Source organism: Medicago sativa, chromosome 2, assembly GCF_051527215.1.
Source record: "Medicago sativa cultivar Bolivia chromosome 2, Bolivia_mono, whole genome shotgun sequence".
Taxonomy (NCBI): Eukaryota; Viridiplantae; Streptophyta; class Magnoliopsida; order Fabales; family Fabaceae; genus Medicago; species Medicago sativa.
The window spans coordinates 70,397,208-70,419,968 of NC_140750.1; the positions used below are offsets into that span (position 1 = coordinate 70,397,208).

At 35.9% G+C, this 22,761-nt stretch overlaps 2 protein-coding genes across 2 annotated transcripts; one reads left to right on the top strand and one right to left on the bottom strand.

Moving 5' to 3' along the window:
* Positions 1 to 10,995: 10,995 nt before the first annotated feature.
* LOC146950243 (uncharacterized) lies at positions 10,996 to 12,355 on the top strand. The gene is made up of 5 exons (XM_085748616.1): positions 10,996 to 11,457; positions 11,586 to 11,780; positions 11,860 to 11,940; positions 12,043 to 12,126; positions 12,241 to 12,355. Exons 1-5 carry the CDS (start codon positions 10,996 to 10,998, stop codon positions 12,337 to 12,339), a joined length of 921 nt encoding a protein of 306 aa, XP_085604742.1. The 3' UTR covers positions 12,340 to 12,355.
* Positions 12,356 to 18,876: 6,521 nt separating this feature from the next.
* LOC146950244 (protein FAR1-RELATED SEQUENCE 5-like) lies at positions 18,877 to 21,796 on the bottom strand. The gene is made up of 3 exons (XM_085746171.1): positions 21,692 to 21,796; positions 19,264 to 21,567; positions 18,877 to 19,152 (listed from the first exon to the last, which is right to left on the bottom strand). Exons 1-3 carry the CDS (start codon positions 21,794 to 21,796, stop codon positions 19,141 to 19,143), a joined length of 2,421 nt encoding a protein of 806 aa, XP_085602297.1. The 3' UTR covers positions 18,877 to 19,140.
* Positions 21,797 to 22,761: the final 965 nt, after the last annotated feature.

Sequence of the window (22,761 nt, forward strand, 5' to 3'; positions counted from 1 at the left end):
AATTATGATGTTTTGGAAAAATAAATTGGAGAAATTATAAGATGTTTTGTTGGTATAACATAATATTAATAATGTTTATTTATATTGTGAGTCAATCACTACCAAAAAAATATTGTAAGTCAATGATGAATGATTGAATTATGAGAAATTATGGTATCAGAAATTAAACATTGGAGTATTATTAATTGTACAGTTAATAGAAGGAAATTATGTAGAAAGTAAACTATATTAATAATATTAAGATGTAACATTGAATTAACAAATAATTAGATATTATTTTATTTGGAAATTAATATTTTTGTATGTTATTTTATTTGGAAATTAGTTGACAATTTTTATACTAAAAAAAGTAAACTATAAGAGTTAATAGAAAGCTAAAATGTCCCCAAAAAAAAAAAAAGCAATGACAGGTGAGCACGACCGTGCTTTATAATGACACGGTCGTGCTTAAAGTGACTGGAGTTGGATTTGAAAAAGTAGTGGAAGGTTCACACGGCCGTGCTTTAAATAGGCACGGTCGTGCCTTAAACCACTGGCTGTTGCCTTGAAATTGTTTTGGGACAGACGCACGACCGTGCGTGTAATAACACGGTCGTGTAAGAAAGACAGAAAGTGACTGGTGTTTTGTCTGCAATAGATGCACGACCGTGCTTGAATTAGACACGGTCGTGTGTGTATCAGGTGCCATATCCAGTAGAACCAACAATCATTAGTGAAATAAAAATGTGCACAACATACCAGAGCATGCCAATTACTAGCACGAGCCATGTGTTTTGTTAACATGCAAACAAGTTCAGCAAGTTCAGAGCTAATATAATTTACAACATAATTATATTTGGATCATTGTTCACACAAAGCATTAAAGTTTATCATTCTGGACCGGGTGGAGGATAATGGAAGTTGAGTCGCTGCATCGTTTCTGCAAGCATTCGTTTGATGCATGCAACCTCATCGTACGTCCTGTCAGCCTTCGCCTCCATTCTTCGACGCCAATCATCATCGTCGTCTTTCATTCCAGTCGCAGGTTGTTGCTCCTCCCGATAATCACCCATTTCTTCATCTCTGCCAGCCTGCTCTCTAGGTACCTGTGAATCTAAATCCATATAAAGCCAATTTGCTGGATTTGTTACGTCAGTTCTAGATGGATCTGGCAACAAGATTGAATCTTTGTCGAATACCATCAAATATAAATGTCTTGTTTTCCCCATCTAGATCCCTTACCATATGAATATTTTTACAGAAATCGATATCAATGGCATAGTTCCCGTCAATGCCAATTTCTTGTGTTGCAGTTATCGCTCCCAGCTTCCATGCAATGAAACTTACCAATCCCCCCGCCACTATCTTACCTTTTGGTTGTGCCGCCACATATGCCAAATGGTCTAATAGGTAGTAGCCAGTGTTTACGGGACATTTGTTAATCATGGCCCATAAAAGGAATAGCTCATCAGACCTCACAGTTGCAGTTTCCGGCCTACCGAAAATGGTGCAGGCCATAACTCTATGCAAGTATTTGAAAACAGGGTTTTGTATCATGCTGGCCTTGGCAGTTTTGCTTTTAAAACGGTTCCGGCCAGTTATTTTAAACCAAAACTCCTGTTTGTCAAAATGTCGATGCTTTTTACCATGAATGATCCCCGTGCTATCGAAGCCCATTATGTCATTAAATTGAGTGAGGGACATGTTATATTCCACGTTGCCCAAACTAAATGAAACCGTGTGGTTTGGGTTTTTGTCATTGTCTGTATCATGAACAAAAGAGATGGTACTTAAAAATTCAAGTGTACTAGTTTCGAAGGCGAAGTGCGTCTCGCCTACGAAATCTTTCCAGCCTACATTACTAATCAATGTCGTGACATTGTCCTCTATACCCAATGCCTGTAGAGCGGCTGAATCGGGGTACCTATTGGGTACAACGTCTCTGTTCACAAGCATACTGTACCTTACCTTTTCAGATTTGTGAAGAATAAGTCCCCTCTCATTGAGTCTACCCTGTTTCTGCGTTCCGGAAGAAGTGCTGCCAACATGAACACCCTTTCCTTTAGAAGCCATTTTTTCGAAATTTATGTTCCTGTCGCAAACAAAAAGTAGTAACAATTTACATACATTAATTGTACACCCACATATGGCAGTACTAGTAACAACAATCAAAAAAGCCCCTTTTCTTTTGACTAGGGTTAAGGTTATAGGTACATTTACACTTACATTTACATAGAAACACAAGATTCATAAGCAGCAAAAAAAAATGAAATAGTAGTATTTAACATTTCCTGATAACAATTAATCAGAAGCCCCATTTCCATATAAGAAACAAACAGGAGTAACAATACCCACCAATCAGAAACTCATTCCTAATAAGAGTAATGAAAGCAAAAAGAACCTAACAATCTCTATCAATGTAGTGTTTCAACATTCAATAAAAAGCAACCAACTGCATGAAATTAAGTAAAAGGAAAGAAAGAAATGGAGGTTAATTACCTAATAGTGAGTGTAGATTTCGAAAGGGGAAAACCTAAGGTTGATGATGGTGATGATTTCTGGCGCTGCAGGAGGAAGAAGAAGAAGGAATTATAATAAGAAGGAAGTAAAAGAAGAAGATTGAGGTAGGAGACACGTTTAAATGTTTTGGTGAGTTGGTGGAATTGTGGGTTGTTGACAAATCATTAATAATCATTAATATGAAAATGATTATCATAAATGAAAACAAATCATTAGTATGAAAATCATTAAAACATAATTGATAAATGATTAAAAATAAGGGATGCACATTTAATTATCAAACGTTTCGAACACGACCGTGTGTAAGTATGACACGGTCGTGCGTGTGTATTTGTACTGGACTAAAAAAAAGGGAATTAATGGACAAAAAAAGTGGTTGTAGGGACTCGAACCCAAACCCTCAAACTTGCAAGGACAAATCTGTAACCATCAAGCCACATGGGGCGCTTTCGTCAAGTAAACAAGTTCACTTGTATATAATTGAGATTTTTTTAAATTTCCACAATTTTGTTTCTTCTATTAGGATTGGACTTTATTTGATATTCATTTTCAAATTCATCATTTTTCGAATTTTCACAATTATTTTTATTCTATTTGGGTTGGATTTTATTTGATCTTCTTTTTAAAATTCATCATAGTAAGTTATAAGTGAGATTCGTTTATTAGACATGTCAAGTCAGTGTAATGTTCCAGAAACATGCTAGTAATAGTTTGGAAAACGATGCTTTGAGACACTTATACACGTTAACGAAAATTTAATTTTCTGTCATACTGTGTTTATAACTTATGGACATGTCAGAAGCTCTAACAACAGTTTCAATTGCATGTCATACTGTGTCATAAATGATTAAATGCTTAAAAAAAGGAATGCACTTTTAATTATGACACGTTTCGGGCACGACCGTGTGTAATAATGACACGGTCGTGTTTAGTTCAAGTGGCCTAAGAAAAAAGGGAATTAATGGGAAAAAAAAAGTGGTTTCGGGCACGACCGTGTGTAATAATTACACGGTCGTGTTTAGTTCAAGTGGCCTAAGAAAAAAGGGAATTAATGGGAAGAAAAAAAAAGTGGTTGTGGGGACTCGAACCAAAACCATCAAACTTGCAAGGACACATTCGTATCGTAGCCATTCAGCCACATGGGGCGCGTTTGTCAAGTAAACAAGTTCACATGTATATAAGTGAAATTATTTTCAATTATTTTAAAGGCATGGTCGTGTTGTATATTGACATGGTCGTGCTGACATGTAAACTGAAAGGCACGGTCGTGTGTATACATAACACGACCGTGCAAGAGTATGTTGTTATGTTTTAATCAAAGTTTTTAATACCATATTTTAAAAATGCAAAACAACAATGTCTCATACAGGCATGTTCCCTTCCAATGATAGTAAGTTTAAGAGACTTACAGTGTTCAAAGTACCACAATAGCTATATAATTTTTTTTTAATGGATTTTATTGTAATATCTATAGATTAAAGCCTAATTACATGTACCAAAAATAAAAAAGCCTAATTCCAAATAAAATGATTAAAACATAAATGATTAAATCATTATATTAAGTGATTAAATAATTTTCTTATTAATGATTATATGAGGGTTTAATAAGTTTTTGGTCCATATAAATATAGTCTACTATTCTCTGAAGTACTTTAGGTCAAAGAATAATGTCATTGCGGTTAGAGTTGTAAGTTGCTTCATTAGCCGGTGAACTATCTTCTTATTAATGATTAAATAATGTAGTATTATGTTATTTAAATTTTAATGTGTATAAAAAATAGTTGTGTATAAAATATCTTGATTGATTAATTACCATCTGTCAACAGTGTTACAGATGCAAGCTAGGGTAATAGATAACAAGAGTTTGAGTAGTCAATGAATGTTCATCCAAGTACTTTGACTCGAAGATTCTTCCAGTTAGGGTAAGAGTTTCTAGTTTGATCGGTCTTGGTGACGTCTTTGAACTAGTTCAGGTAGAGGAATCATGCAGTTAAGGCGTGAGTTTAATTCGAACACTATGGTCGTTAGGGTTAGAGTTGTCGGCAAGATAGGTCGGTGAATAGTTTGATTAGGCATTAAACATTCATCAAAATACTTATCGTATATTATTCTACTTGTCGGGGTAAGAGTTGTGAGTTTGATCATTCGTTCAGACATTGATGAAGTAGTTTAGGGAAAAGTTAATTGTCATTACTATGAGAGTTACAAGCTTGATTAGTCGATAAATAGTTTGATTAGTCCCTGAACGTTCATCCAACTACTTTGACTCTAAGATTCTTTCAGTTAGAGTAAGAATCTTGAGTTTGATCACTCGTTTTGAGGTCTTTGTATTACATTAGGTCAAAGAATATTGTCATTAGGGTTGGAGTTGTGAGATTGGTTAGTCGATAAAAAGTTTGGTTAGTCCCTGAACGTTCATCCAACTACTTTGACTCTAAGATTCTTTCGGTTAGAGTAAGAATCTTGAGTTTCATCACTCGTTTTGAGGTCTTTGTATTACTTTAGGTCAAAGAATATTGTCATTAGGGTTGGAGTTGTGAGATTGGTTAGTCGATAAAAAGTTTGGTTAGTCCCTGAACGTTCATCCAACTACTTTGACTCTAAGATTCTTTCGGTTAGAGTAAGAATCTTGAGTTTGATCACTCGTTTTGAGGTCTTTGTATTACTTTAGGTCAAAGAATATTGTCATTAGGGTTGGAGTTGTGAGATTGGTTAGTCGATAAAAAGTTTGGTTAGTCCCTGAACGTTCATCCAACTACTTTGACTCTAAGATTCTTTCGGTTAGAGTAAGAATCTTGAGTTTCATCACTCGTTTTGAGGTCTTTGTGTTACTTTAGGTCAAAGAATATTGTCATTAGGGTTGGATCACGACAGTTCATTGTATATCATTTTGATTTTCATGTTGATTATCCTACTATCCTAACAGGTTAGACACCTCAATTCCTTTTATCATTTGAAGCTTTTGAAACTATGTAGGTCCTCAATTTCTTTTATCATTTGATCTTCTTTTTAAAATTCATGATATTTTTTTTTTTAATTTTCACAATTTTGTTTCTTCTAATAGGGTTGGACTTTATTTGACATTCATTTTCAAAATCATCATTTTTCTAATTTTCACAATTATTTTTCTTCTATTTAGGTTGGACTTTATTTGATCTTCTTTTTAAAATTCATCATATTTTTTTTTTAATCTTCACAATTTTGTTTCTTCATCCAAGTACTTTGACTCGAAGTTTCTTCCAGTTAGGGTAAGAGTTTCTAGTTTGATCGGTCTTGGTGACATATTTGAACTAGTTTAGGTAGAGGATTATATAGTCCGGTTAAAGGGTATTTTAGTAAAAAAAACAAGGCATGTGATAAGGCAGTACGGTGGGAAAAGTAAATCTCATAGTAAAGTCTAGCTACTCATACCTATTATGTCATAGTAAAGTTTAGCTACTCATACCTATTCAGTCATAGTAAAGTCTAGCTACTCATACCTATTTGAGTAGCTGAGTAAAGAACAAGAGAGTAACTATTTATTTATGATTTGTGTTTTGAAAATTGCTCTTGACACATTTGGCTTGGCTGAGAAACACATTTAAAAGATAGGTTTAGGGTTGCAAGATAAATTGTTTAGTTAGGCTTTATTTTAATTATTTTAATTATGTTAGCTATTAAATAAATTCACATCTATCCTATTTATATATAACCAAACACTCTTCATAAACAAACATATCATATAAGTCTTTTTCCATCTACCTTTAAGCACCAACCAAACAAACATTTAGGGTATATGGTTGAAATAATAATTGGGGATCCAATTACTTTCATATGTTGTATTCATTACCTTGAGCTACCAAGATCCATAAAAACACTTAAACCAAATTCCAAATTTGTTCTCAATTTCTTGAAGTGAGCAAGAGCAACTGAAGCCATCTTCTTCTCATCATTCAGAGCCGAATTCTTCTCCTGACAACATTAACTCCACACAATTGTAAGTTTTCCATTGTAATAACTTTTTCCCATCCTCTTGTTATTCAATTCCTTCTGGACTTACTTTTGAATTAGATATCTAGTTTGATTTTGTAATTTGTTGCTTCAATGTTGAATATGTCAGATAAGTTGTTGTGTTGTTGAATTTAACTTTGCTGATGATGGTTCTCAAACTTTATCCTTTGCTTCAATTTCGTGTGTTGTAATTTGTTGCTTCAATTTTATAATATTGTTAAATTGTAGTTTAAAGGTAGTTGAAGAAGTTGCAGAAATTCTGCCACTTTGTTTTGGTAGTTGATGAAATGTAAATATTATTATAATTGATTGTTTGATTTTTATGTTTATTGATTGACCCATTATTAATATTATTTGATTGTAACAGTGCAACCATGAATGTCTCAAAGGCCTCAGCAAGCAACATGGGAGAGAGACAGAGCTGGATTAAATATGCCAACAAGGTATGCCATTGTAACAAAATAGCAGCGATAAAGGTTTCAATGACTAATGAAAATCCAAACCGGCTGTTTTACGTTTGCAAGAACAACAACAAAAAAAAACAAAAGCAAACAAAGGTGTGAATTTTTCAAGTGGTGTGAACCAATTGGATGTGAAAAGGATTCAACCCAAGTTCTGGAAAGTAAGTTGACGGATTTTGGTTCTACAAATTCTACCTTAGAACATGAATTGGAGTGTGTACTAGTTGATCAAGCTATGAAGTTTGATGCTTTGAATAAAGAATTGGATGCTAAATTGGTGGATATGAAACATTTAATTGAGGAGGATATTCAGCATGTGAAGATTCAATCTGAGATTGAATTATTATTCCTCCAAAAACAGTTTGAAGAATGTAACCAGCAACTGTTGGAAATTAAAAGAGAAGTTAAGAATGAATCACTACATGTTCACAAGAGATTAATGGATGATATTTTTTTTGTCAAAAAAAACCATTGTTATGAGTTGTCTATATTGAAGGAAGATTTGAGAAAGGCAAAATATTCAATGTGTAAGATCAAATGTTTAATTGCTGTACTGGTGTTGGTTCTGGGTTCTCTAGCATTCATCACAAACTGAAGATCATCTTCACTGAGAATAAAGATCAACAAGCAGCTATATTGCTAACAATGATGTTAAACACGGTCGTGTCGTTGTGAAGTACGCTCGTGTCTAATAACCAGTGAAGTGATGCACGATCGTGTCCATGTTACGCACGGTCGTGCTTAATCTCCAGGTCAAATTTACTATGGTATTTGTATTTAGGCTAGTTTTCCATTTAGGTTTATAAGTTAATTATCTCATGCACGGTCGTGCAATAATCGTGCACGGTCGTGTGTATGTTTTAATTGAAAAGAAGGTTGTTACCAGTGTTTGGTAACACGCCCGTGTCATAATTATGCACGACCGTGCTCATATGTAGTAGTATAACTCAGTCAGTTAGTGCACGACCGTGCTGTATTTAAGCACGACCGTGCGCAAAGAAACCTAGACCCTACATTAAGATGTAATTTTATATTGTTGTTGTTGTTAATTAAGTGACTTATTTATTTAGTGACCTATTTAACTATGTTATTAATTACAAAATATTGCCACCTAAACCCTAATTAAGCATTTCGAAATTTGGCCAAAAGCAAAGAGGAAAAAATTGGCCAAAATCTAAGTGGGAACCAAAATTATTTTGATTTGAATTGAGTAAGTACATGAGACACTGGTTTATCCAATGGACAAAACAGTGTTGACAGAAAGTCAGCTTTGATGGGTACCTTATAGTGAAAAAGCTGTTTTGGATTGTGATTTGGACATAGAAAAAGCTGTCTCCCATGTGTAGTAGTACAAGGAAAAAAGTACATCGTAGATAAGAAGGAGATTCTTCTATTTTCTGGTTTGTAGTAATCAAATATTTTTGACAGACTTTGGTTGGTGTAACCATACCATTAACATTTATCATTTGTTGGTTGGATATTAAATACTAACATTTAATTTACAGACCAATAATTTTATACAAAAGTCTATATTTAGATGCACAATCTCATAATTTTGTTAGTCTAGTTCTGATAAAATGAATTTACATAACATAGTATATTGCATAATATTTTTTTTTATTCATTTGTAGTGGAAAAAATCAACGTTCTTATCATCTATTGAGGCAAAGGTTTCGTTAAGATAATGGTTATAAAGAAGGAAAATAGGAATGTAACAATTCTAACAGGATGTGGCCATGGACATGAAGAAAAGGTATGAAAACTAAATGTACTTTTTTACTTATGTCATTTAGACTTCTGTTGGTTTTTTTGTTTTTTTTACAAAAACTGTTGTTGGTTTTTTATTATTTATGATGATTTACATCAATGTTTGACCACAAATTATGTATATCAATTTCTGCACCTCAACTGATTTAAATGTACCTAACAAAACAATATTATTTTTGTTGATGGAGCTTAACAAAACAACATTGAATTCTGTAAAATTTCTTGCAAAGACAACATGATAATATAACAATAATTAAACGATTACATAAGGTTCACATCACAAATGCCAAAAAACATAAAAAAAATACGATACATTGAGTAGGATAGCAATAATTGGTGGGATCTACTAGTTGGATAATTGACTTGTAACATACAAATACAAAGGGTCCCCTACGTTTGTCCTCCATCGAAACATGTTTTCAACCTCACGGTCGGTTTCAAGATGCTTGACATCGTAGCTTAATTTCCAGTCGTTATGGACAGTTTCCAACGAGTAGTATGGTGTTATGCAGTAAATTTTTTTCACCCTACGAGTTGGTTCATAGTACCTCATGAAATATTCGTTGAAGTAGCGAAATAGTTCGGATAGCGTCTCGACTGGTATCAAGTACCAAGCGTCGTGGACAGAACCATCATTTTCCAACTTGACGGTGCACTTTACTGGTCCAGGCGCCGATGGTTGAGTTGACATGTTGAGAATGAAAATTTAGTATGTTAGGAAGAGAGTAATTGTGTAAGAAATTGAGAACTGAGGGTGTGTATTTATAGGGAAGAAAATATAATATTCAATACAATTTAAGTTAATATTTTTTTTTATATAAAAGTAGTTGATGGTGACTCCATGTAACTACATGGGCCCACTAATTAGATTGATAACCTAGTACCATACTTTGGCCATTAGGTTGCACGTGAGAGTGTAAATGAAATGCCAAAATGACACTTTTCTTTACACATCAACATAAGACATATATTGGTTTTTTAATAACCAATGGACCAATGATAGTGAGACACATCATATGGTAGGCTTTTTGCACAGAGTTATGTCTATGTTTAAGCAAAGTTTCTCTTTATTCTCTATCCATTGTAACATTAACATATCAGAAAATATTAGAGAAACAAAATATCTGAACACAATGGCTGAAGAAAATGATTTCCAACTTGAAGAACTTCAACATCCTCCTTCATTACGGTGGGTGTACAATAAACTTTTTGTTAAGTTATTTTGTGTGTTGATAAAGCTCTTACAAAGTTTCCTCAAAATCACTTTTTATGAAAGGAAAAAACTTGATGTTCTTAACATTATCCTTTTTTAGTGTCCTTTTTGTTGATGTTCTATTTGATGTTCTTAAAACTTGAAAGGAAAAAAACAAAAGTTCTTTATGAAAATAGCAAACACCTAACATAAAGGGTTTTAGTGTCCTTTTTGTTGATGTTCTATTTGATGTTCTTAAAACTTGAAAGGAAAAAAACAAAAGTTCTTTATGAAAATAGCAAACACCTAACATAAAGGGTTTATTCCTTTTGTGTGATCATAATGTGTTTTTTTTCTAGTAGTGAATGATGTATACCATGATGTTATTAATAAAAAAAATGTACAAATAAGCTATAATTTGGTGCTGCATAAGGTACACGGTCGTGCGTGTGGTCGACACGACCGTGTCAGTAGCTACTGGACTTGTAGTGTGCTAGTCTGCCTTTTAAATGGCACGGTCGTGTGAGATATGGACACGGTCGTGTTGGACATAGACTGTGTTATACCTGTGTTTTTGGTTATGTGGTGTACGAAGTTCATGATAATCATATTGTGTTTTGAACATCATAACAACACATCTGAAAACATATGTTTTTGTAGACAACATACAATGGATAGCATAGATGACTTTGATGAATCGGCCGCGAATAAGGATTCGCCTGCACCTACCCCAAAAGGATTAACTCTAGAAGATGTGATGGAAGAGATCAAAGGCTTGAAACTAATTGTGTATGAAGTGGCTAATAAACAAAACACAGTTGAAAAGGTACACCTCTTTTATCTTCATGTATGGTATTAGTTCGACAATGTTGGTTGAAACTAAATTTTTATGTTGTATAACAGGGAATTACGGATCAGGTGGTAGGATTACGGGGTTCTCTATTTGCCATTCAAGCCACTGTTGAAGCTCTGGAAGTGATTGCAGTTTCACAAGGGAAAGATGATTCCACTAACTTTGAAAAGCAACCAACTAATGACCCGGACTTGCTTACTGAACAAGAACGTTTTGATAAGGAACTTGCTGACATGGATTGGAGTTCTAAATCTGGAAATGACGAAGATTACTTCGGTGGAGGGAGGTTTGGGTGTAGCAGCAGCGTGTTCGCTGGAGTGGAAAGTATGGATGATCGTAGTGTTGATCTAAGTGTAATGCAGAGGAATGTTTCAAAATCTGTTGAGAGACCATTCGTTCCTGATTACTGGTTGAAGGAAGATACACCAGCCAAGAGCTATAAGTCTGAGAAACAAACTTTGCTGGTAAGTCGTAGCGACTTCAAAAGACACGCACGAAATAGTAAGACACCTCCAACATTCTCTGGAGATGGTGTAAACAAGAAATTGTTTAAGGAAACCCCTTCACCAAATCCAACAATGCGTGGTTCGTTGAAAACAAGTACCAAACTGTCTCAATCCGAGAAGAAGGTCACGGTAAAACTGGAGGAAGCTACACCAAAAAGGGCAAGGAAGTCGGATGGGGAAACGTCAAAGGTAAACAAATACTATTATTATTAAACTTATGTTTATCTTAAACATGTAATATGATAACGACGTACATGGGTTACATGCATATACCATTTTTTATTAATTTTTATTTTTATTTTTTTGTAACATTTCAGGGAAAGGAGACAGCTGACCCAACTTCATTAGAAATGAAAAGACTTGTTGTTAGAGATGCACAAGTGTGCACCTATCTTTTTCATCATGCATCTGATAGTAATTTGAGAAATGAGAGACTAGTGTGGACAATGGGGTTGACGGCAACAAGAGCTGAGCTTAAATGCCTGACGCCTGGTGAATCAATTAATGAAGTGGTATGAACCCAATTCAACTTAAAATTTACATTATTTGATTATATTGACATTAACTAGTGTTATTAAATTTATATCGAAGGCAATTGCATTAGCTGCTGCAAGGATCACACGTAACCAAGTTGATAGGCAATCTGTGTGGACATTACCCCCTTCGTTTGCGGTGAACTTACAAATCTATAGTTAACTTTTCAGATTTTGTACAAGTTATGTAATCAAAAACGTAGTGATGCAATAGATTTGATTTTATTTTGTTTACAATTAGTTGGACTTGGAGGACAGAGTCAGCGTCACACAAATAAGAGAAAAGTACAAAGATTGGATGACTCCTTTCCCAAATTTGAAGTTTGTAAGTCTGCAACACACTATTGGATTATATGCATATGTTGTGTAGGCAATGTTATACATTTTAAACCGGAGTCGATTATAATTCTAATTTTAATTGCACCATATTTTTGTACAGATTTACATTCCATTGAGGGTTGCCCCAGATTTTCAATGGTACCTGATGGTTGTAGATGTTGAAGCCATGATCACCTACCGGCTTATTGTCCACTTATAAGTTCTTCAACCAAACAAATGAAAGTGAAACAAATTGTGAGTGTGTTATTAAAGTATTTAAATATATACTTCCCGCGAGTTTTATACTTTAAAAGCTGATGCAAACTTCATTATAGGGGGTGTTGCTGTATCACATTGTACATGCGGGTGGACATAGCAATGTCTTTCGCAATAAGGCCATTGGTTTTCAGTACAACAAAATTGTTGAGGCTACTCTAGGAATGCCCAATCCTCCCAGCTGGTAATGAACTATAATTGTTATATATTTATGAATCATCTTGGATAGGGTCGCCATATGATTGTAGAGATAACTTAAGTTGTTGTCCATACAGGGACAATTCAGGTGTATGGGTGATTCACTGGATGAACATGGAACACCTATTCCACCCGAACTGTTTGATTCACCCGGTAAGTACTAATACATTATAGGTTGATACATTGACGGCATCCTTTAGTTTACAGTAAAGTCAATGTTCGTTTTCCATTTTTACTGTTGATTAATTACTCCATTTTATCATATGTAGCTGAATGAGAAGGCGGTAAGGATGAAGATTGCAGCTGACTTGCTCATTGGGGACCACAACATTTTACGCCTTGAGGTTTTGGAAAAGACTGATGCATATTTGAAGACCATAGATAGCCCGGCTAATAAACCCATCCACATAGACGACGATTAGTGTTGTCGTTAGGTTCCTAACAAACCATTATTGCAGTGAAGTAGTGGTTTGATCGGAAGCTGAAATATCCTTAGCGCTTATGGTTTTATCCAAACTTTGAATATTATTAATATGTTTTGATTATGGAGCCCATATATTTTGTTGGTACGTACCGCTGACTTTTGATTATCTACTTGTAATGATTGTTGATGAACACATATTATCCTTGGTTTACCATGAATTTGGTAGACCTTATTTATGTTATTTCGCTTTTAGCTATGCTATAATGTCCATGCAATTATGTATCAAAAGTTGATTCTATACAGAACTATTAGCACGATCGTGCAATTGTAACGCATGGCCGTGTTAAAGAATATGTAGGTTGTTAAATGTTGAACAGAACGTTTAAGCACGACCGTGTTAGTATACAACACGACCGTGCCATTCACAGCATTCTTTTTTATTAACATTCAGTTGTTTAGTTCCAGTACGTTTAAACACGACCGTGTCATATTTACACACGGCCGTGCTCGAAAATGGCATATATTATAAGGTGCATCCAGTTTAAAGAAGCACGACCGTGTTTGTTTACAACACGACCGTGCCGGTCCAAGTGTTTTAAAGAACTAATAATTATATACATATGAAGTTGTTAACTTAACGAACGCGCCCCATGTGGCTCAAGGGTTATGATTGTCCCAGCCTCCACCTTTTTTTTTTATTAACATTAATTTTTTTAGTTTCATTGGTTGTTACATATTGAAAATGATAAAACGATAATTATAAACTACCTTAAAATAAAAACGTCTCATACATCATAATTATACGGTGGTTGTTACATATTGAAAATGATAAAACGATAATTATAAACTAGCCTAAAATAAACACATGGCATACATCATAATTATTCTGGATAAACTAAAATCTAATCGTTGTACCACTTTGAAAATTATTATTTCGGCAAAATCTATTCCACTTTGGTCCGATTTTTGCTATGCAGTTTGGAGTGTAGTTTCCGTCACTGTTTGAAACGATATTAAAAAGCTGATGATCTCCGTTATCTCCACATAACATTAAAGTTCGACATACATTATGTTCGATGTATTGACTAAAGTCCGAAGGTAACTTCTGCATAAGGACATTAAAAATAAACTCATTAATATATTATTAAAAGAATATGTAATAATAATTACCAATAATAAATATTTTAAAGTAAGTATAGTTGACTTTACCAACTTGTTTCTCATTGTTAGACCCTCCCGTAATTGAATATCAAAAAACTTGATTTCATTTCGCTTCAAACTTCTACTGTGAAAGGCAGGCAGTTGGCTGAAGATATTGACTTGACGAAATTCGTGGACTTTGAATATATTCATTTCATAGTAAGCAAACTTTACAACCACGTTGGTTGGGAAATTGTGGTATTGTTGCAGTGTGTTCCAACCATTGGTTATAGTTGGATTAAAGAAGTTTTTTGTTAACTCAAGTGTTACGATATTTCCATAAGGTGTGACAACGTTCCAGACGTCATCAAAATCATTAGTGTATGCCTCGACAAAACCCGGATCAACTTCAACACGTGCCTGAAAAAATTGTAATATAACAAAAATATTACATACTAAAATATAAGGAAGAATGTAATAGATGAAGCCGAAATAAATGTTTCAATGTTGATAAAATAGGGGTAGAGAAATAGACCATAAACGATAATTTGACAGCACCAAAAAATGCCTCTGGGGAATCTGGAATCATAACATGTATATGATTGTGTGTATGGGTGAGAGCCAGAGTGGAAGAGTTGTATTTTTTTTAAGGAAAGGAAGAAAGAGTTGAGTAGTGGTATACTCAAGTGTAACAATGTGAATGTATTTATAGTGTAAGGCAATTGAAATTAAGTTCAAAACCATGTATAAAACAATTAAAGATTGAGTGAGGGAGCATCCACTTTATGGAATCTCTGCCATGGCAGTTGAAAGACATATGCATGGTGTAGGAAAGTATTCAAAAGCAAAGGTATGTGCCATCAAATCGTTAATAGACTGTAATCTATACCTATTGCAATCAAATCCATAATAAATAAATATATATATAGCTATTATAGTGCTTGGAAATGGCATAGAATTAAAGGGTGTGCATCCATTTTCAAGCAGCACGGCCGTGTTAGTATACAGCACGACCGTGCAATTCATATGTTGACAAAAAAATGAATGTTTATATACATCCCAAGTTGATACCATAACGAAAGCGCGCCCATGTGGCTTAATGGTTATGAATGAGTCTATAAGTGTGCCTTGCCTAAGTAACGAGGTGGTGGGTATGGGTTCGACTCCCAGCCACCACTTTTTCCATTTTATGAACATTTTTTTTTACTATCAAGTACGTGTAAACACGACCGTGTCATTTTTACACACGGTCGTGCTTGGAAATGGCATAGAATTAAAGGGTGTGCATCCCTTTTCAAGCAGCACGGCCGTGTTAGTATACAGCACGACCGTGCAATTCATATGTTGACAAGAAAACGAATGTTTATATACATCCCAAGTTGATACCATAACGAAAGCGCGCCCATGTGGCTTAATGGTTATGAATGAGTCTATAAGTGTGCCTTGCCTAAGTAACGAGGTGGTGGGTATGGGTTCGACTCCCTGCCACCACTTTTTCCATTTTATGAACATTTTTTTTTACTATCAAGTACGTGTAAACACGACCGTGTCATTTTTACACACGGTCGTGCTTGGAAATGACTGGTTTTATGTTTTACCAGAACAAGTACGCACGACCGTGTCAATATACAGCACGGTCGTGCTCGAAAATCTATTTGGTTTTTTAGTTCTTACCAGATTCTATACGCACGACCGTGTCATTTTACAACACGGTCGTGTGCGTTTCGCAGACTTATATATCAATATTGTCTTTGGTAACCGTTCCTCATTCTCACCACACTCATTCAACTTCCATCCAAAACCTAAACCTCCATTAACCTCCATCAACTTCTCTTCCAACCCAACCTCCATATAAACAACTGCTAACTTCACCAAATCTTAACAAAAACAACAACAAGCAACAAGTATAACACATTCAATCCAAACCACAATCAAAAATCATCCAATCTTCAAACAAATGTCCAAATTCGTGTACCCTCCAAACCTAAATTAAAACCAACCAAATTAAAGTTTAAACATCAATCAAAGACAAATCCTCATCCCCAATCTATAAACCCAACATCAATTCAACCTTTCCCTACCTAAATCAATCTTAAAAACCAAACTTGTATCCCAAAACCCAATTTTTCTTCCTTTTGTGAAATTCAAAAATGACAAAAAAGAGAAAGGATGATGTTGTTGATGATGCTGTTGATGATGATGATCATGGTTCATCTAAAGTAAAGAAGAAAAAGGTTGCTGATGATGGTTCTTCTCATGCCAAGAAGAAAAAGGTTGCTGATGATGGTACTTCTCATGCCATGAAGAAAAAGGGAAAGGAAGTTGCTACTGATGGCAAGGGAAAGGAAGTTGCTACTGATGCTGGCTCTGGTGATGGCAAGGAAAAGAAGGGTAAGCCTTATGCATTTGGAATTATCCTAAAGAAAGCAGAGGAAAGGGAGAGGTTCGACATACTTGCTGGAAGAGGTCTCTTAATGAGCAGGTATCCCGATAAAACTACTCTAGATGATTTAGGTATGAGAGAAAATGTTAGGGATCTGGTTGGTAACATAGGATGGGGGAAATTTATAGGACATTCATACACCACAAAGGTATACCTTACCCTAGAATTCCTTAGTACATTGTGTTTTAGAAAAGATAAAGATAATGTTGATGACCCACAACACAACAATGTGTCATTTAGCCTGGATAACCGTGAATTTAGCATGTCACTAACTGAATTTTGTGAACGGATGGGGTTCGCAAGCACGGGACTCATCCACGATTCTCATAACCCGAACAATAGGCCTGAGAATTATGATCCTGATGAGTTTTGGCATCAAATAACTGGAATGAGGAAATTTGTGCCTAAATCTGCTAAGGCTAGTTCCATCCACAACCCTGTTTTCCGCTACATTCACAGGGTTATGGCTTGCTCCATCTTCGGTCGAAAGGAAACGGGGACGGTTAGGACCGATGAACTATTCATATTATGGGCTATGGTCAACAAGCAACAAGTAAACACAGGTTACTATCTTTTAAGCCATATGGCGTCTGTTGCGACACAGGACAGTGGTAAGATTGTGGTGGGGGGACCGATAGAGTTCATGGCCAAGACGTTAAATATTAAATTGTATCGTGATGAACATCCACTTCATGGTTGCAATGGAATCAATATTGACACACTGATTCAAATGAAAATGATTAAGGATGTGAGTGGGGGGAAGAGAGAACAATTTCAATTGAGGGTTGCGAACCATGACTCATTTCTATTGCCAAATCCTGATAGGACTGACACATCAAATGTAGAAAACTGGATTTATTCCGATTTAGGTACAGAAGTTCCTGCAGAGCAGCATGATGGAGATGACGTACATGCTGATGACCAGGAGGAAGACCAACCGCTGCCAGAGGTTCAACATGACCATGATTGGCGTGCAAGGATAGAGGCTGAGGTTCAAGGGACAAGGGCCGACCTTCAACAGATGAGGATGGAGCATCAAAGGCATTATGAAGAGGAGCAGGAATGGCGTGGAATGATGATGGTTGAGGTGCAGCAGATGAGGCAGGACAACCAAACGCAACAACATATGCTCAACCTAATGATGCAGCACCTAAAAATTGAATACCAACCTCCAGGTGGAGTCTAATGTTGGGAATCTGTGTTCGTGACTTACGGAGTAGGGAGGATAGGTTTTTTGCTTGCTTATGCTTCTTGGATGATTGCTACTGGTTTTTTATTTAAGTTTCTTGCTTCGACTTATGGAACTGTTATGTTGGGTTATTTTGAACTTGCTAACGCTACTTTTGTTTACATATCTTTCATCAACTACTGGTACTGTTATATTGGGTTCTATTTGAATTTTGTATAAGTTTCTTTGAACATGCACTATCAAAAATTCTGTTCAAAACTTAATTGTGTTCAATTTAAGTTTGTTTAACTTCATATGTAAATCTTTGTCGGTGTCATAATCTATAATTCTGTTCAGGTTGTATTGTAAATGATTCCAAATTGTATGTGGTATTATTTACGTATGTGGTAAGGAAATACAATTTGAGCATGCTGTGGTGACAACTTTGTAAAAAATCATGTAGCACGACCGTGCCCAATTTACACACGATCGTGTGTATTCCATTCACATTACTAACTAATGACCAGATTGTAATGACACGACCGTGCCAAAAATTAACACGGTCGTGCTTGATTATCAGCTATAAATTTCATTAGCATCAGTGCTCATAAGCACGACCGTGCTAAACTATCACACAGGCGTGCCTTCTATTCCCATTCTGGTTCAACTTAGAACATAGTACGTTGACACGACCGTGCCCAATTTACACACGATCGTGTGTATTCCATTCACATTACTAACTAATGACCAGATTGTAATGACACGACCGTGCAAAATATAAACACGGTCGTGCTTGATTATCAGCTATAAATTTCATTAGCATCAGTACTCATAAGCACGACCGTGCTAATATATCACACGGGCGTGCCTTCTATTCCCATTCTGGATCAACTTAGAACATAGTGTATTGACACGACCGTGTCACTTTCAAACACGCCCGTGCTAAGTACGAATGTAAAATGTTTCCTTCAGCACGCCTGTGTTGTTTGTGTCCAAGGTCGTGCTCATAACCCAGTACACATATTAACTACTAATTGCTTAACAATAGAGGTGGCGCAGGCAATTAGACACATCACAACGAACAACGTTTTACACAAACCTTTAAATATTCACGAAATACTTTGATATCGTGTACATATTAAACAATCCACATCAAATTAGAAAGGTTCCAACATCATAATATCACAGATTAATAAAAATGCATAAGTTCACTCCTAAATACACGCAAAACAACAATCAATTTAAACAAACAACAGGTCACTAACATCTTCGTCGAAGGGTCATCATACACCATTCTCCGGTTCATCAGTTGCGAACATCTTCAACGCAACATCAAACTTCAAAATTCATCGTGCTCCTCCAATCTTCAATTTTAGTTCAAATCCTACGTTGTTCGAACAATAATAAATTACTTACAATGTTGACGCTAATATCACCGTTTAACTTTTAAACAGTAGAAACTTCAAACATTAGATAATAACGGCTTCACACTTACCATGGGTGTGTTCCAATCTTCCGAGTCTTCATCATACCCTTGATCATCATTGATATGTGATGAATGATTCTGTGACTGTACATTAAAGTCTTCTCGTAGACGACAAGACTGCCGGTTGTGACCCTTACATCCACATATGCCACATTTCGGCGAACTCCGCTTTTTATTTCCACTTACATTACGAGATGACGACGCAGCTGCTGCTCCACCTCTTTTCTTAAGCCGTTGCGGATTACCTAAACTTTTTTCTGTCACTGAACCGACCACGGGCAATTCATCAACTTCACCCCTGCTTAATGATTCCAATGTTTCGGTGTGTTTTTCAACCATTTCCATGGTTTTGTGTATATATTCAGGATCTCCACACTTCAACACGGCATTGGCCATCCTCTTACATCGCTCAACGAACATCACATACGTAGTTACAAATGCAGGATCACGGTGACTTGAACTATTAGCATTTTGAGCATTGATTCCATCTTTAGCACGTTTGGTCCATCGTTCCATCACAAGACATTCTGGCAGTACAACAATGTTCAAATGCACTAGAACATGTAAGATATGTTCACAAGGAATACCAAATGTCTCGAATCTTTTGCATGAACATTTAAATGTCAACCGTTCTTGGCAAAATGTCACGATCCAATGAATATCATCCCTAGGGTATTTGAAAACATTGTAGGTAAAAATGGAACCACTGCGCACATCACCTTCGACTTTGCACCGACTAGATCTCTCCAATACGGGCCTAAACCGCTTAAACACTGACCTTGTATATATTCTTGAAGCTGACTTCTCTAATTTTCTATGTTGAGTTTGCAAAACGGGGTCACCAAAAGAAGATGCATAATCCGCCTCAATTTCTCTGTATCTAACATAATTCAGCCACCGCAAAAAATGCTGTAAAAAATCCACCAAATTCGACAAGACGGTAACATATTTTCCAAATTCAGAATGAAGACCTTCACACCTTGAGGTTGTTCTGAAACCAGCATAAAATCTACCACGGATATGGGCAGTTGACCATTGCTCCCGCTTCTCATACAGCTCACGAATCCACTTATTATTTTCCAACCCAAACTCTGCAACCAACAAATCCCACATAGTTTCAAACTCTTCAATATCAAAATCACCGAACATACACCGTTTGAACTTCGGGACAAATTTTGGATTTTTTATATTGCTCGTTGCATTTCTAGCCAAGTGCCAGGCACACAAACGGTGATGAGCATGTGGAAATACTCTTCTAATTGCATTTCTCATTGATAGATCTCCGTCAGTTATAACTGATACAGGTGCCTTCCCGCCCATTGCCTCAAGAAATTGTTGCAGCAGCCACACGTAAGTGTCCTCAGTTTCATCACCAACAATCGCACTACCAAATATGACACTTTGATTATGATGGTTCACACCGGAAAAAATAACTAACGGTGTGTTGTACTTAATTTTTCGATATGTAGCATCAAATGCCAAAACATCTCCAAACACCGAGTAGTCCATACGGCTAACCCCATCACACCAAAATAAATGTCGAAGTGTTCCATCCTCTTTAACTGTGTGCCTCCAAAACATCATATCATCCGTACTACACAAACCCTTAAGGAAATCAATTGCATCCTCTGCATCTGTACTCTTCCTCTCCCTGTTCTTGAATTGCTCGTTGTACATGTCTCTTCTTGTATATCCAAGATTTTTAAATCCACCAGCCTGTGAAGCAAAAAAACCATAGATGCGTGACGTAGGAATGCCAGCTTTCCTCATCATTTTCATTTGGTATTTGTCATAATCGCTCATCTTCCTATGTGCAGGTAGCATTCCCTCATACTTCCCATCCAAAAAGGTGTGATTGTGAATATCGTCAACATATTTTATGTACCATCGACCGCTACCAGCGTCAACGTGTACTTGAATTTTTGCCATGCAACCACACCTACTAGTTGGCTTCTGCTCTCTTTTCCTTTCGGCGGCATTACTTTCAACCCTGTAACCTTCTCTATGACAAACAAAGGTTTGTTGAACAACATCGCCATCCCTGTTCTTAACAACACGGCTTTTTCTACCGGAAAATCCACGTACACAACCGTACAAATTGTAAAACTTGAATGCAACTAAACGATCCTGAAAATGGTACCTCATGATTTCATCCGACCCTATTTCCTTAAAATTAATTCTGTCAAGGCCAGCCATGCAATCAACCGCTGTTTCATCGTCAAAGTTGCACCCATACAACGAACTGTACATGTCTTCGACATCTTCATCCGAGGAACATACATCACTCTCCGAACAAGAGCTATTGTCCATGTCCTGTACAATAAAAATTGCAAAATAACTTAGTGATTGACAATCCTCGGATCAGAATTACACTACGATTTTCGCTAACTTCAAAAATAATTTACACAATAATGTAATCACATCAACATACCTCTACCTCTGAACCTTCCGCATTGAGGTTGCATCCCCCAGTTATGTCGCTTACATTGGGAATTCCGAAAATTTCTAGAATTTCATGAATATCCATCTTCCTGTTCATCATACATACATGGATTTAAATAATCACAATCACAAATTCACCAAAACACACACTACCTTTACATGAACAAAATTGCAGGAACCAGACAAATACAACACTACATAGCAATACTAGTAGAAAGCAAAAACAATTACTTCCAGGATGTCAAGCACGACCGTGTCTATAATCAGCACGACCGTGCTCCAAAACATTCAAGATTATAACTTCATGCATGGAATTTTGGCACGACCGTGTCAGTAAAACGCACGACCGTGCTAGATTGCAGTTCAAAAATTTTCTCACAAAACCTAGCATAAACCAACCATATTTACTTCCATTACGACAAGCACGACCGTGTCATTATTGAGCACGATGGTCATGGTGATAGTAAACAAAATGCATCCAATCTCCAGTGAGTTTGAGCACGGTCGTGTGTAACTTAAGCACGACCATGCACAACACCATCTCATAAACTTGGTGTTGCAGCCATTGTTGTCTTCTTACCCTCTTTCATTGACAAAAAACTAACTCAAAAATTCATTATTTATTCTTTCAGTTATGGTATCTCAGAATCTTATATTAGCCAACAACACTAACCCACTACTTCTATACAACAACCACATAGCATAATAAAACATTTAAAATGATAAACAAAGTTATGTTCATACCTTTAAGTTGAAAATGAATTTAGATCTATAAACCAAACTAAGCTGCAATCTCCAGATCAATAAAGGAAAGTGAAATAATGTTGAACAATTTTGTTGATGGATAAGAACTTTAACTTAAGCATGAAGGAGAAAGCATATCTGGAAATATCAAGAGCATGGGTGGCTATGGAGATGAAGAAGCATGTTAAGCATGAAGGAGAAGGGAAACAAAACTCAAAATGAGATTTATGGTGGTGTTTCACGTGTATAACGAAAATATGAATTACTACTCTCCATGTTTCAATTTTAGCAGGGGGTGTACAAGTAATTGCTGATAACTGA